General features: G+C 38.2%; 1 protein-coding gene across 1 annotated transcript in view; it reads left to right on the forward strand.

Moving 5' to 3' along the window:
* TANGO2 (transport and golgi organization 2 homolog) overlaps positions 1-14,603 on the forward strand; it is an 89,030-nt gene that overhangs the window by 16,142 nt on the left and 58,285 nt on the right. Inside the window, exon 2 of the mRNA XM_084649162.1 lies at positions 8,649-8,768. Coding sequence (XP_084505288.1) covers positions 8,649-8,768 — 120 coding nt within the window. The remainder of the gene's footprint in view (positions 1-8,648; positions 8,769-14,603) is intronic.

The following is a 14,603-nucleotide window of genomic DNA, read 5'->3' on the forward strand; positions in this document are numbered from 1 at the left end:
CCTGTTTCAGTGCAATTGATGGCAGTAACATTCTGGACATGGCTCTGCTGCAACTAGTGGAGGATTCTTTTCCGACTTCTCCACCCCTCATCCTTGATTGCTGTAGAAACTCCTCTGACATATTTGTTAACTTGAACGTGACAAAAGAAAATGGATAAGGCCTTTACCTGAACACCTAGAACTGGAATAACTTCCCTGGAGTTCAGTTCGTGGCTAGACAAAGGGTATGCCTCTTGAGATTGGGAGGAAATGTACTCTAATTCACTGAATGGTAGAAGGTGGGTGGACTTGGGATTCCCTAAAAGGTGTTTTGAGAAATTGGATGGCCAGTTGACATTGTATCTCCTTGTAGCTGCCTGAGAAAGTATGTTGAGCCTTTTGGGGCTTTCCTCAAGACATCTGGAGGAAAAATGTTCTAGTATTAAGATTAATGAGCATATTTGTTTAATCAGAGTTCTTTGGATTTTCTTCTGGACGTTTAAGAAAAATTAGTTCTTCTGTCTCCAGAATTTCCTGTTCTATTTATACCGATATATTCTCTGAAATAATTTGAATAAAATTTTCTTTCACTTTGAGTCTGCTAAAAGAATAGTGTCTTGAGGAGTAAAGCAACCTAATGTAACAGTCCTCAAAACATGCTGCTACAACATAGAGAGCTCAGGGAAATTACCCTTCATCTTTCCTCTCTAGAAGCATTCTCCTCCTTCCCCCCCATTCCCATGTTACAGCTGGACTTTTAGCCTTCACAAGATATCATACAAAAATGAACTGGAAAATACAATTCTTTAATACATGTGAATCCCAATTTATGAAAAATGTGTTTGCATAAAGCAACATGAATTCTTAAAGATTACAAGCAGTGATATGTGTTGTGATATCAGGAAGCAATGCAATTGCATCCCCTGTCCGTGATCACATTATGATCTAATTGCCTAAATGGATAACTTTCTATCTAAATATGATTAGGTTCTATTCATAGTAGTAGACTTGTTTTTTGAAATATCAGATGTTCAGCTGGGGCAGTAACTGATCTATAGTGGTACTTCAGGATATGCATATTGCAAGATGTGCAATAAGCCAGCTGCATTGAAGACGATTGTAAAGTAGAAAAGTTCATTTTTCAAATGTAACTTAAATTTCTTATCTCTTTTGGTAAGTGGTATGTTTATATATTTTTTAAAAAGCACTTCCAAAAAAGTGTGTATATTTGTGGGTTTTGGTAAATTTGATATTTTAGGCATGTAAGTAGTCCTATTGATGTCATAGTTAGCGTTCACAGGGTTGTCCCTATTAATCTTAAACATTTGTAGAAAGCTGTAACTGTCGCACATTTAGATGAGACCCCAATGTATTCATTTAAATGTACAAATTTGGATAATTAGATTCTTCCCCCCCATATTTTGTTTACAATATCAGACCAACTGTGTAAATGTCTAGCTTCTTTAAAACTTCTGCTTAGACCTTTTGCCCACATCCTCTTTTGTTCCTCAGTAAACAACCAGACTTTCACTTTCTTCAGCCAATAAAATATTCGATTCTTTGACACAAGACACCCAGTTCCTCTGTGCATTAGCCTGTCTGTCTCTGTGCTAGTTGCAACTTCCACTCTGCTTGGAGTCAAGGAGGTCATTTCTTGTCCAGATCTAATGACCTGAATCTGAATTGTCACCTGAGTCACAAGTTAGTAAGTAAGGCACCATTAGGCTTGGATGATATTATATTTTGATAGCTCTGTTTGTGAAATTTTCCCTCATGAACTAGGTTAATCTTGAGTCTGTCAGCTGCCTTATCCATTGACTGCCCCTCCTCCAACTATTTGTTCAGAAAAAGCTGTATGTTGTAATGTCTTGAGTGTCATAACAGTATGAGTATTAACTGCTATTAAAGAGCAGTAAAAATGCTTTAATAACTAAACTGATAACTGTGCAACGGATACCATTTGCATCAGAGTTCAAACTTCCCCTATTAAGCCTGTCCAGTCTAGATCCTGTATGTATGGAAAGATTTCCAAATATCTTCAGCATTGCTTCTCTCTACTTCAGAATCTGATCTCCCTGAACTATTATGTCCATTTAAGTTATTGTAAAGGCACTTCTGATCAGAGTGAGTCGCCTGGATTAGTGGTGTCTCTGGAATACAGATGGCATCACTGCAGTGGAAGGGTCCCTCATGAGTTCCTACGCTTCCCTAGATTGTGTTACTGTAAAAGATAAGGAGGTCGGTATTATAACAGCCATATTAGCTTTCTTCAACATCATTTTTTGTAGTTTAATGCTATTAGCCATAATGGTTGCTATATTATATGGAGGGAGCTCACTCTCTCCCGAATCAAGGATTGACGTGAGACTGACCAGAAGGACAGGCCCAGCAAGAGTACTTGAAGTACTTGCAAACTTGACAAGGTCTTCGTATGGAAGATGGCTGGGTGATACTGGGCAAGTTGCATTTGCATGCAAGGTAGACTTTCATATTGTTCTTAACATATGTTTTCTCTTGTGCTTTTTTTGTGAATAACTAATACTTTGCTTTATGAATGCTGGCTGATCACTGGTTAACCTTCTCACTGCCCCTGAGAGAACAGAACAGGTGCTGAACTAAAGTCAGAGTAGCTAAAGTGATCATAGTGAATTCCTGTTAGCCTGAGATTTAAATGGGGTGCCCTCAAGAAAGCCACAAAGAGGTTAAAGATGTAGTTTTCCTGGGCACTACAACAATGAGTAACTTTTACTTTCTATAGTCATTACTTTTATTCTGTTTTTTTTCTGCAGCATGCTACTGCAGCATTGAACTTCATCTTAATCCAGCAGTCTCTGCTGAAATTTTTAAAATAACATTTATACAAATTATTTTTTAAACCCATTGTTTCTACTTAAATTTTGGGTCTAAATTGCCCAGCACAATGTGTAGCAAGTGTATTATGAATTCTGACCAAAGAAAATACTAAAATTCTTCAGTTGCATTTTGCACTGAATTTATTTTTTAAAGGAATAAGTCTCCTCACTGCACTGAAGAGGAACTGGACTTCAATTGTTCCAAAAGTGTTCTTGATTCTAAAACTTTATTTTTAAATCCACAGCTGTCTAAGGAATGAAATAAAAATAACTATGTAGGACCTACAGAAGTTTGTGCTGCTCTGTTTCAGAGCCAGCAAGATGTAGCCCAAGTTAACAGACTTTCTGTTTTAGGAGCTGGGTATCAATAGTTCACAAAAGCAGCAAGTAAAAGGCCTGTTAATTTCAAACTCCATTAGAAATGGGGTAGGGTGAGAGAGAGAGAGAGAGAGAGAGACTCTTGTCAAACGAGCAAACTTAATATGGAAAACAGTTTACATCTTCTAGAAAGGTATTTAAGTGAAGAGTTGAAAAATGATGTCCCTTTAAATAACAATACAATGCATTACAAAAACTACAAGGGGAAAAAACCTACTGTCTTGCTGCTATTTAAAGATAAAGATCTGTTTCGTGCCATTCATTTTTATTTGAGTCTTGTGTTGGGCAGTGGCTTGGTACAAACAGCTAAATGTTCTTATATTGTAACAGAATTTACTGTTTTATTGATCAAAATAAACTCTACAAATCAGCTAATGGAGAGACTGAAGCTTCTTTATAAAATGAAGAGTAGTTACGAACAATCCACCATCAATAGGCTTGTTGATTGACTAAGCCAAATAATGAGCTGGCAGTACACTGAATGAAAACTGTGACAGTTCTTGCTCTTGCTGCTGATGGAAATCTGACAGCTGTCTTAAAGTATTTTATACCCCTTGACTTCCCTGAGTGGGCTTCCCCATTCTTCCAAAACAAGTCCCAGTGATCCCTGCCAGTTTCCCCCCGTTCTAACTCACCTGCTACCACATATGGACTATTCTTCATCTGAGGACTGGAAGGGACTTCCTTCTGAGTTATCAATACTGTTCTTCAAATTAGCTGGCATGTTTTGGTATAGAATAATGCTAGTCTCATAGACTCACACTGGGTAAAGGGGGAAAAGGACCCTTGCCATCATTCTTCTAGCCTGGAGCAGGGATCAGAATCTGGCCTCAACTCTGAAACAGGGGTATTGGTTTGTCCCTGAGCCAGCCAGTTAATAATTTTTTTTAACTTGGTGTTTTATGGACAGTCTTCTGTTGTACAAGAACCTATGTGTCACTTTTGGTAATAAGGACACGTCTTTATAATCCTTTGCCTCTTGAAAGACTGCAAAATCTCTCAACTCACATGACAAGTTTTAATAAGTGCACCAAGTGCAAATAAGTTCTCTCACTTTATAGTGTAACAGTTGCCCAACAAAAACAGGGAGGACAATGCTCAGCCTTCCTCAGGGCAAGCTGAACTTTCCAGCTCTTCTCACTTTTAAAACTTTTGGGTGTGTTTTTGTTAATGTTCTTAACTTTATATTTTTATACTGCATACAAATCTCAAGATTCTCCACCCTTTTTGTCCATTTTGCTGAATATTTTTTTCCAAACTATGTGAAAATAAAGCAGATAAGGCATCTGGGAGAATAGTGGAAGGAATACTTGTAGTGAGGTAGTTGGACTGTATGCAATTAGCATGACAGTTGGGAGAGCAAAGACATATTCCTTTCAATCATGTATTTCCTCTTCATTGACTTCCTATGTTGTGAAAAATGTCTTTCTATTAAGGATAGATGGGACTAGGCTCTCTTTTGGAGTCTGTAAATAATGTTCCTTAATTGACCGAGGGTGGCTTGCTGTTTAAATTATGGAAGGCTCAGTTGTGAACATCCTAAAATTCAGTATTTGTCTTGTTGTTGTTGGTTTCTTTTTTTATAATTAAAAACTCTCAGATCCAGTGTGTCTCATGTACTAGTGCAGTATGCAGCCGAAGCTCAACAAAGACCCTTTAAATATGAGACAGGAATGGAAAGAAGTTGTTGAAACACTCTAGCAGTGCATAACACTCCTGTTCACTGTTGTCCATGAATACATGATTCCCATTACCAGAAAACTTATGTCTTATACTCCTTTAATAAAAAGGAAGAAAAACTTTTGGCACTTTTTTAACAGAGCTTATGAGAATAACTTGCAGTTAACTGTGGGTCCTTGAGGAATCAATTTTTAAAAACAAAACAAAAAACCCCCCAGAGGATTGAACCAGCCAAATTCAATCCTATCAATATCTCTGCCCACAGACAACTCCCCCACCCCTTTGGAATTTAAAAAAGAGAGAGAAGACTTTTTTCCCAGCAAAAACATGGGGCTGGACGGTTGCCATTCATTCTCTCTTATTTTAAGTATCCTATTCAATCAAGGTATTGTCAGGGACTGACTGCCAGTTAAATTAAATTATGGCATTGTCTGTGAGAACAACAGTTGAAAGAAATGATAGAAAGCTGTCAGCTAAGATAAATCTGTTCATAGGCTGTTTTTCATTATAGTGTTACAGTAATAATGTCTAGTGAGTTGAAAGGTGGTTTCTATCCTAAACTCAATCTTCAGTTAGTAATAACTTCAGCTAAAACATTCCTTTTGTGCTGAAAACTCCATGCTAGGTCTCAGTTTATGTACTAATTATGTGAGTCATAATGACTTGAGAGGCCAGGGGCTGGAGCAGGTCAAGAATGAGGAACAATTTGTATTACAAGAACATATCTGCCCAATCAGGATCAGGGCCCCACTATGCTAGATGCTGTGCACACAGACAGGTAGACTCAGTCCTTCCCTCAAAGAGCTTGCAATCTAATTAGTATTTCCCTTACTGGCTAAAGCTTGAGGGCCTGATCCCCACTTCCATCAATGGGGTTATGTTTTTGTCTCTCTCTCTTTCAAGGCCCAGTCCAATACCCACTAAGGTGGGATGGGAGGAAAAGAATGTCATGGTGTAAACAAGTGGCCTCCTACCAGGCACCCCCTCAGGACAGCCTTAATCTCAGTTGCCCTCTTGGGTAACCTGAAGGACTCCACTTCAGGCTCTTACTTACCAGGAGAGGCATTGTTTATAGTCTTAGAAAAATCCTGAAACATAGTCCATATCTATCACCTCCGTACATACAGTTCTTGTTCTCACCATACCTCATTGTCATCTGTCACAGGCTCCTTATCTGTCTTCCTCCATCCCTCTTCCAGGACAGTCATCCCAGCCCTTTCTTCTTGGGTGCAACTCTGCTGTTCCTAGAGGGAACTCCCATAGCCTCTCTGCTGGGAGCATTCTTGCCAGAGGAGCATCGCTCATTCCCACAGTCCCCTCACTGTTCCTCAGGGTCCAGCTCTCCAGCAAAGAGACATCATCTGCTAAGCTCCTCCGCTACTCTTCTCCCTTCCTTCAACCCTCTCTGGCCCTTGCCTTTGGCTTAGAGTCAACAGGCATCTCCCTCTGCTAATGCTCTAGCCCTGGATCGCTGGCTTAGAGATGCCAGCCAGCAAACCTCTCTTTCTTCTCTCCTGCCTTCAGCCTTCTCCTAGGAACCACTTTCTGTCTCCAGCAGCTCTCCACTCCTTCCCTTTTCCTGACTGAACACTTATAGTCCCCCAGGTGCCACCCTGCCCTCTTAATTGGCCCAGCTGGGAGCACCTGGACTGGAACAGGCGCTCTGAGCCCAGTTTCATTTAGTGGGCCAGCTACCCTGTTATACATGGCTAGAACTGACAGGTAATGAAGAATTCTCTGTAAGTTTTAATAGTTACAACTAAAATCCAGGGTTCGAACAATTCTTATTCCACCCAGTAGAGGGCAGTAGTTAACATTGATATCCCTTTCTACTGTAATGAACTGGATACTGTGGGATATCATCAGTCTGCAGTCTTGTGCATCTTCTCTTGACATGTTTGTTTTCTTAAATTGAAAAATAAAATTGCTGTTCCAAGAAGTGCTAAAGTCCTATGACATTTCAAATCTCTATCTTTTAAAAGAAGATTTTCTATACATGTGTTTTGTTTAACACCTGAGTACTAGATCAGTTGTCCTATTTTTACATCTTATTTTCCCTTACACTGAAGATTTTTTCATTGTCACTGTGTGACCCATTTCTGCATTTATCTTTGAGATTGAGAATCTACTGCATGACTTACTATTTTCTTCTGCAGTGCCAAGTGGACAGAAATTTAGTCACTAGTTTATGGTATCCCATCTTAACAGAGAAAATATTCCATATAGCTAAGATATCTCAGTCCTTACCTAATAGAACCTTAAAAATCAGCACTTTATTAAGTCACTGTTTGAAAGAGTAATTATTTTATGTATAGGAGCAGAGATTAAAATACTACTCTATCCCTCCCTGCACAGTTTTGTCCACTGTGTTGGTTCCCTTTCAGATTAAATAATCTGCAGCAGAGAGGAGTCCTTTGTAGAATATTAGTGACTGGAACGCTGAATTTGTTGTGCCATGATAGTGACAGCAGGTCAGTTGTAATGCTGAACTGTGACTTAGGAGAAGCCAGCAGCTTGTGGTCAGGCTGTTAATTTAAATCTATATAATTGGTGTACTCATAACTCTGCTTTTGATGGTAAAAATGAAATAGTGTGGATTGTAGAAAAACCTTGCTTCTGTTGAAGTTTTAACACATGGAATATCATGGGAGAGTTTAGCAACGTGCTGTAAAAGAAAAGACTGAATTAAAATCGGTATGTGTATCAGGAAATAAAAGAATAATTATTTCTTCAACCGTATTCTTGATTTATAAAATCTTTAAATTTAATTTTTAGTACAACTCACTTCAGTCACTGCTTACCAAGGCAAAATAAATTAATCATTCAGAATGGTTTCAGAGTTTAGGTTTTGATTTCTTTTATCCCCATATCTGTACTCTGAAAACTTTCACACAGGGGAAGCTGTCCATAGCAGTGGAAGAGGCTTAAGGATGCTCAGTGAATAGGGTTCTATTAATTGTTTCAGCTGTGGCAAAAAATAAGATCATGGTGCAATTTTATTACCAGACAAGTTTCCATTGGGCCAATGTAGAAAATATTTGAAAGCCCTTTTGAGTATCTGATCTGTAAAGAACATTTGTCGTGCCTCTAAACGTGGTCAGAATTTTAAAGTTACTGGGAATGTTGGAAACAGTGTTAATTGAAATGTACATTGTTCCCACTCTATTAAATATATAATCTGTTGCCGCTGATATTTTTTTCCCCTCTACTACATCACCTCTTTCCCCTCAGTTTTTAATAGGTAGCTCTACAGAAAAGAGAGCGCTTTTAGTTTCTCATCAAACACTTTTGATTACACTTTTTCCAGCTGTTGCTGCAGTATACATGAGTGTGCTTCTCTAAGTTTGCTTTTTAAAGAAAAAACCTTGACAAGAATGTCTTGCCATATTTGTTGGTGCAGACCAAAGAGCATCACTGTTGCACTGTACTGGCAACGAGTAGATAAATCCTTTTTCTTCCCTGCTTTGGCAGGAAAGTTAGTGCTCTAGGTACTGCTCCTAGAATATATCCGTATTCTCCTGTCACTTGTTTCTTTGCCAGAGTTCTGAATTGAATTCCTATTTAAGCAACACTAGAAGTGATAATAGTGAGGATTTTTGAAGACAAACCATCCATTAAGACAAACATACCATTGAAATCCTGTTGATTTCATTATGGAATGCTGTTAATAGCAGGAACTTTAAACTCCAGGATGGATGTAAGTTTATGCTTCTGGAAATTGCAATGTAATTTCCTTTATTGCATTTATTTTGTTCACAGGTTGTTGCAGTATGACCTTGCACTAACCCTTTGGGAAGAAGCAAGACTTCACCACACGTTACCCATGTGCATTCTTTTCTTGAAGTTTGATCCTCGTCCAGTTTCAAAAAATGCATACAGGTAATCATAATTATGATTAAAACAAAAATGCTTTTCTTTACAACCTTAGTTTGATACTTTTGCTTTAACCCTGGGCAATAATGCCTAGTCTCCAATCAGAGTCAAGTGCTTCAAATTGTGCTGGTATAATGCCAACACTCCATGATGTTTACATTTCTCTTAAGTGAAAAAAGTCAGTCCGCTCTGAGCTGCGTTCAGTGCAATTTCCATAGCCAATAATACGCAAGGGAGTGATTAGCTATGCCAGTGGATCCAGGTACCCATTCACAGCTGGTTGGACTGGAGGTGATGAAGCAAGATTCCAACCAACAACTTCTAGGGTTTTAGCTGAGCATCTAAACCACACAGCCACCATGCCTACTAGCATTGTATTACTATTATTTTATTTATGCGTAATATGTTGGTTCCACTTGACACTACCTGTTGCATATTGCTCCTGGAAGCACAAGAACGTATATGGATCTGTTTACTGTCTGTAGAGTCAAATATTGGACAAATAATTTTAGGCTTTTATTAATTTGTGTCTGCCCTTTTTATGTTGAAAAGAAAATGACTATAGCTTTGTTGCTACAAAACAATTGAGAACTAAAAACTTAATTATCCATCCGGTGCTCTTGCATACATCTGAATTTTTAAAAGCAAAAAGGATTGTCAGAAATCGCAGGACTTGTATTGAATTAATATATCCAATCAATGTAGGCTGTTTTTTCTATCCATGTTGATAGCAAAAGGCAGATGTGTCCATTTGATAATGCCTCTAGGGCAATTCCCCAGGCCTATGTTGTAATCATGCTTATTTAGAATGTTATATGACAAGTGAACTTTATGCCACAATCTATATTTAAAGTAATATTTCTTATTTGCTTGCTATGAAAGAGTTACACCAAGTTTGGAACTATTGATTGCTGGCAGGAAAATAACTGGCTATCAGTGTCAAAATAGGGAAAAACTTTTGGTCCATTATGGCCCAAATTCTGCTGAGTTACCTAATTTTACTGAAATATTTTTCTCTTGCATTGCCTGATACCTTTGACTAAACTGCCACAGATCATCCTTCCATTTCAGTGACATCAGTCAGCCAGAGTACTCAGTATAATGTAGGGATTTCCAGTATGTTTAATTTTTATATAAATGTGCAGTAAATAATTTTAGGTTCAAAATATACAAGATCTTGATGTGATGCTACACCCCATATTCTTCATAGAAATATTGTTATGATATGAATACGGCATAACTAACATACCTTACATGACCCATCTTGCATAAAATATATAATTGGAAAGGTTATGATTTGCTGAATGTGATTATCCAATTTGTATTCATGTATCATTTCTGTATCTGAAATTAAGAATATTGACTATATAACCATTACAACTGTGTGTGTACTTGGGAGAACGCCCACCAGACAGTAGGCAGTCAGCCTGGGTGAGTCATTTAAGAAGGACAATAGAACTTTGAAGATACTAATCTCCCACCTTCCTGAGAAGCTTCCTGGGATGTTGCTTTGACCCTGTAGGGTCATCTGATAATGTCACCTGGTACAGAGTACCACTTTGAATGCTTCTGATATTTTTTCCACTGGAGAAAAGGATTCCCGCCTTATGTAAAGCCTACTGAAGGCTGGGAAGTGAGTCAATCAGGGTTCTTCTCCATTGCCTCCCTGCCCAAGAAGGAAGACTGCTGAAAGCACTTGAAGAGACAAAGGAACTAAGCTGGGGAAAGGCCAGGGCTGAGTCCAGGCTGAGACAGTGGTCTAGTTTGTAAAGAGAAATAACTGGCACTCTAAACTTCAGAAACTGTTACCTGTGAAAAAACATTTAGGGTGAGAAATTACATTTTGTAACTTGTTTCTTTCGTGAATTAAGCATAGGTTGTGTGTGTTTTTATTTGCTCAGTAATCTGCTTTGTTCTATTTGCTATCCCTTATAACCACTTTAAAAACTACAAAAGGTAAATTTTAACTTATTTCTTTATTTTTAAGACCCAGTTTGTGCAATTCATATCTGGGGTGGGGGCAAAAAGCTGTGCATATCTCCCTCCACGTTGAGGGAGGGGGCAATTTTTATGAGCTTATGCTGTACAGATCTCTCTATACAGTGGAAGACCATATAATTTTGGGTTTACACCCCAAAGGAGGTGTTCACGTGAGTGCTGGTTAAAGTCCTGAGCTGAATCCTCCCACACAGAGCTGATTTCAGTCTGTCTGCAGCTGAGTGTGGCCTTACCTGTGTTTGTGCTAGAGAAGGCTTGAGGGCCTGGCACAGCAAGGACAGTGTGAGGAAGCCCACCAGTGGAACAGGCGGGCAGGGTCAGTAGAACCCCAGCACATCAGGTGGCATCCCAGACAGGGGAGTCCAACCCATCACGCTTGGCTCAGTTGTGTGGTTTGGTTTTTTGTTTTTTTTTTTTTACACAAAATGTACTTTTAATCCATTTAATTTTGTTTAGTGAGGAAAAGGATGAAATACTTTTTTTTTGTCACCAAACTTTAATGTTCATTGGCACCTTTAAATAAAAACTCTGCAAAATTTTGTTTCTAAATATTGATCAACAATAATACTCAGCTCTCATGGTACTTTTTATCCCTAGATCTCAGATTTACAAAAAACAGCAAGTGTCATTATCCCCATTTTACAGGGACAAGTCACTTCATCTCATGCCTTGGTTTCCTCTAGGTCAGTGCTACTCAAAGTGGTGGTCTGCGGACCTGTGCCGGTCCACGATTCATCGGCTGCCGCTCTGCATGCACATTGGGGGAAAAAAAATTGCCAGTCCCCCACATCAGATAGCTTGAGAAGCACTGCTCTAGGTCACTCCCTATAAGTGTCAAAACTAGGACAACATACAGAGAATCAGGAAGTTATTCCCAGTCACTAGGCCCAGGTTGCCTCCATAACACCCTTTTTGGAGCCAGCCAGAAGGGGATCACAAAATATTTTTTGTGGTTCGCAATTTTTTTAGTTTCAGAGAGATAGGATTTGTAGCTACTAGGTCTGTCAATTAATCACAGTTAACTCACATGATTAAAAAAAATAAATCACCATTTTAAAAAATCATGATTAATCACACTGTTAAACAATAGAATACCAATTGAAATTTATTAAATATTTTTGGACGTTCTTCTACATTTTCAAATATATTGATTTCAGTTACAACACAGAATACAAAGTGTACACTGCTCACTTTATATTACTTTTGATTACAAATATTTACACTGTAAAAATGACAAAAGAAATAGTATATCAATTCCTTGTACAAGTACTGTAGTGCAATCTTGTGCAGTTTACAAATGTAGATTTTTTTTGTTGTTGTATAAGTGCACTTAAAAATAAAACAATGTAAAACTTTAGAGCCTACAAGTCCACTCAGTCCTACTTCTTGTTCAGCCAATCGCTAAGAGAAACAAGTTTGTTTACATTTACGGGAGACAATGCTGCCCGTTTCTTATTTACGTCACCTGAAAGTGAGAACAGGCTTTTGCATGGCGCTTTTGTAGCCGGCATTTCAAGGTATTTACATGCCAGATATGAAGAGGCATATGAATATTTAGCATGCTTCAACCACCATTCCAGAGGACATGCTTCCGTGCTGATGATGCTTGTTTTAAATTTGTGACTGAACTCCTTCGAGGAGAACAGTATGTCTCCTGGTCCCTGGTTTTACCCACATTCTGCCATATATTTTGTGTTACGGTGATCTCAGATGACGACCCAGCACATGTTGTTCATTTTAAGAACACTTTCACTGCAGATTTGACAAAACACAAAGAAGATTCCGATATCAGATTTCTAAAGATAGCTACAACACTCGACCCAAGGTTTAAAAATCTGAAGTGCCTCCCAAAATCTGAGGGACGAAGTGTGGAGCATGCTTTCGGAAGTCTTAAAAGAGCAGCACTCTCATGCAGAAACTACAGAACCCAAACCACCAAAAAAAGAAAATCAACTTTCTGTTGGTGGCATCTGACTCAAGTGATGAAAATTAATATGTGGCGGTCCACACTGCTTTGGATCATTATCGAGCAGAATCCGTCCTCATCATGGACGCATGTCCTCTGGAATGGTGGTAGAAGCATGAAGGGATGTATGAATTTTTAGTGCATCTGGCTTGTAAATGTCTTGCGACGCCAACTACAACAATGCCATGCAAACTCCTGTTCTCGCTTTCAGGTGACACTGTAAACAAGAAGCGGGCAGCATTATCTCCTGCAAATGTAAACAAACTAGTTTGGCTGAGCGATTAGCTGAACAAGAAGTAGGACTGAGTGGACTTGTAGGCCTTAAAGTTTTATATTGTTGGTGAATACAATTTTTTTTGTATATAATTCTACATTTGTAAGTTTAACGTTCATGATAGAGATTGCACTTCAGCATTTGTATTGGGTGAACTGAAATACTATTTCATTTGTTTTTTACAGTGCAAATATTTGTTATAAAAATAAATATAAAGTGAGCATTGTACACTTTGTAGTCTGTATTATAATTGAAATCAATGTAATTGAAAATGTAGAAAACATCCAAAAATATTTAAATAAATGGTATTCTATTATTATTTAACAACACGATTAATTGCGTGATTAATTTTTTAAATTGCTTGACAGCTCTAGTAGCTACTACACTGAAAATGTGCTTTCTCTTCAATTTATTATCAGGATCAAATTCTTAGCTAGCTAAAAGGCACTCTGGAATTTGTCCATTTTTGTTCAGGCAGTAGAAGCAATGTCCAAAGATCAGACATGATGAGGCATCATACTCGTATTTTAATGGCACTGCCTGCCTTTGTGTATTAATAGAGGACTTCTTTCTCTAGGCCTGCTTATCTGGCACCTTTTCCGAGCGCTAAATACTTTCTAAAAGCAACTTAAAGGAAAGCAAACTTTTTTTAAACTCAAATAGCAAAATAAGACCACATAAGCAAGCCAGGTCAGACTTGAGTTTTGATCTTAACTTGCTGTATTGTGTCTACTGCAAACGTTAAATGTAAAAATACTTTTCTCCTCCTGCAGTAACTTTGGGTAAATGCTTGGTCTAAAATCACTACTTCAGCTGTCCTCACCTTCCGTCTACTCCTGTTTTTTATTGCTTGGGTATCCAAATTCTGAAAAAGATCCCTGAGAACTTGTCAAGATTATTCCAGGAGGTCCATATGATTTTTGTTTAGATGCTTCTCATTAAGACATCTTTGGAAACCACATTGTAGATACATTCAAAAAGTGTACTATACCTGAACGTTTTGGTTGGTCTTAACATCACTTCAAATGCCAAATCTGAACCCATGAAAATTGGGGTTTGTAATACAACACCGTCTCAAATTTTAGATTTGGTTCTAGAGTGCTACAGTAAGTAATAATCTTATCTATTCTAGAACGTGTGGGTATTTTTCTGTTTGGAGCACTTACAAAAATACTTACAGTGGAAATTTTAGCACTTTACTTTTGTTTTCAGCATGTCAAAGAACTGTGTGAAATGGATCTCTTCCATGGGTCATAAGAGTGGATTACACTATATTGCACGTCAAATGACTAAAACTTTCACTTATCTCAAATACACATTAGTGCTTTCCATGTTTAAAAATGCTAGTTAAAAAGGATATTCTTTCTGTTCTCTGAAAAAGCGTATTGTCAAGATTTTCTTGTGATGTGCTAACACGTTGGGAATGTGTCACTGTCACAGGCCTAGCTAAGCTCACCATGTTGTTTGGACCCATATGCTGTGTCCATGTACATTAAGCTTCCCTGGACCTGAGTAAGCTCCAGCACTGCCTCTTTCTTTGGCCTTTGGGCTCACTTCCTGGGCACAGATTTTGTCTGGCTGCACTTCTTGGAAGTACCACCTT

The sequence above is a fragment of the Lepidochelys olivacea genome (genome assembly GCF_965140295.1).
Source record: "Lepidochelys olivacea isolate rLepOli2 genome assembly, chromosome: 15".
Taxonomy (NCBI): domain Eukaryota; kingdom Metazoa; phylum Chordata; order Testudines; family Cheloniidae; genus Lepidochelys; species Lepidochelys olivacea.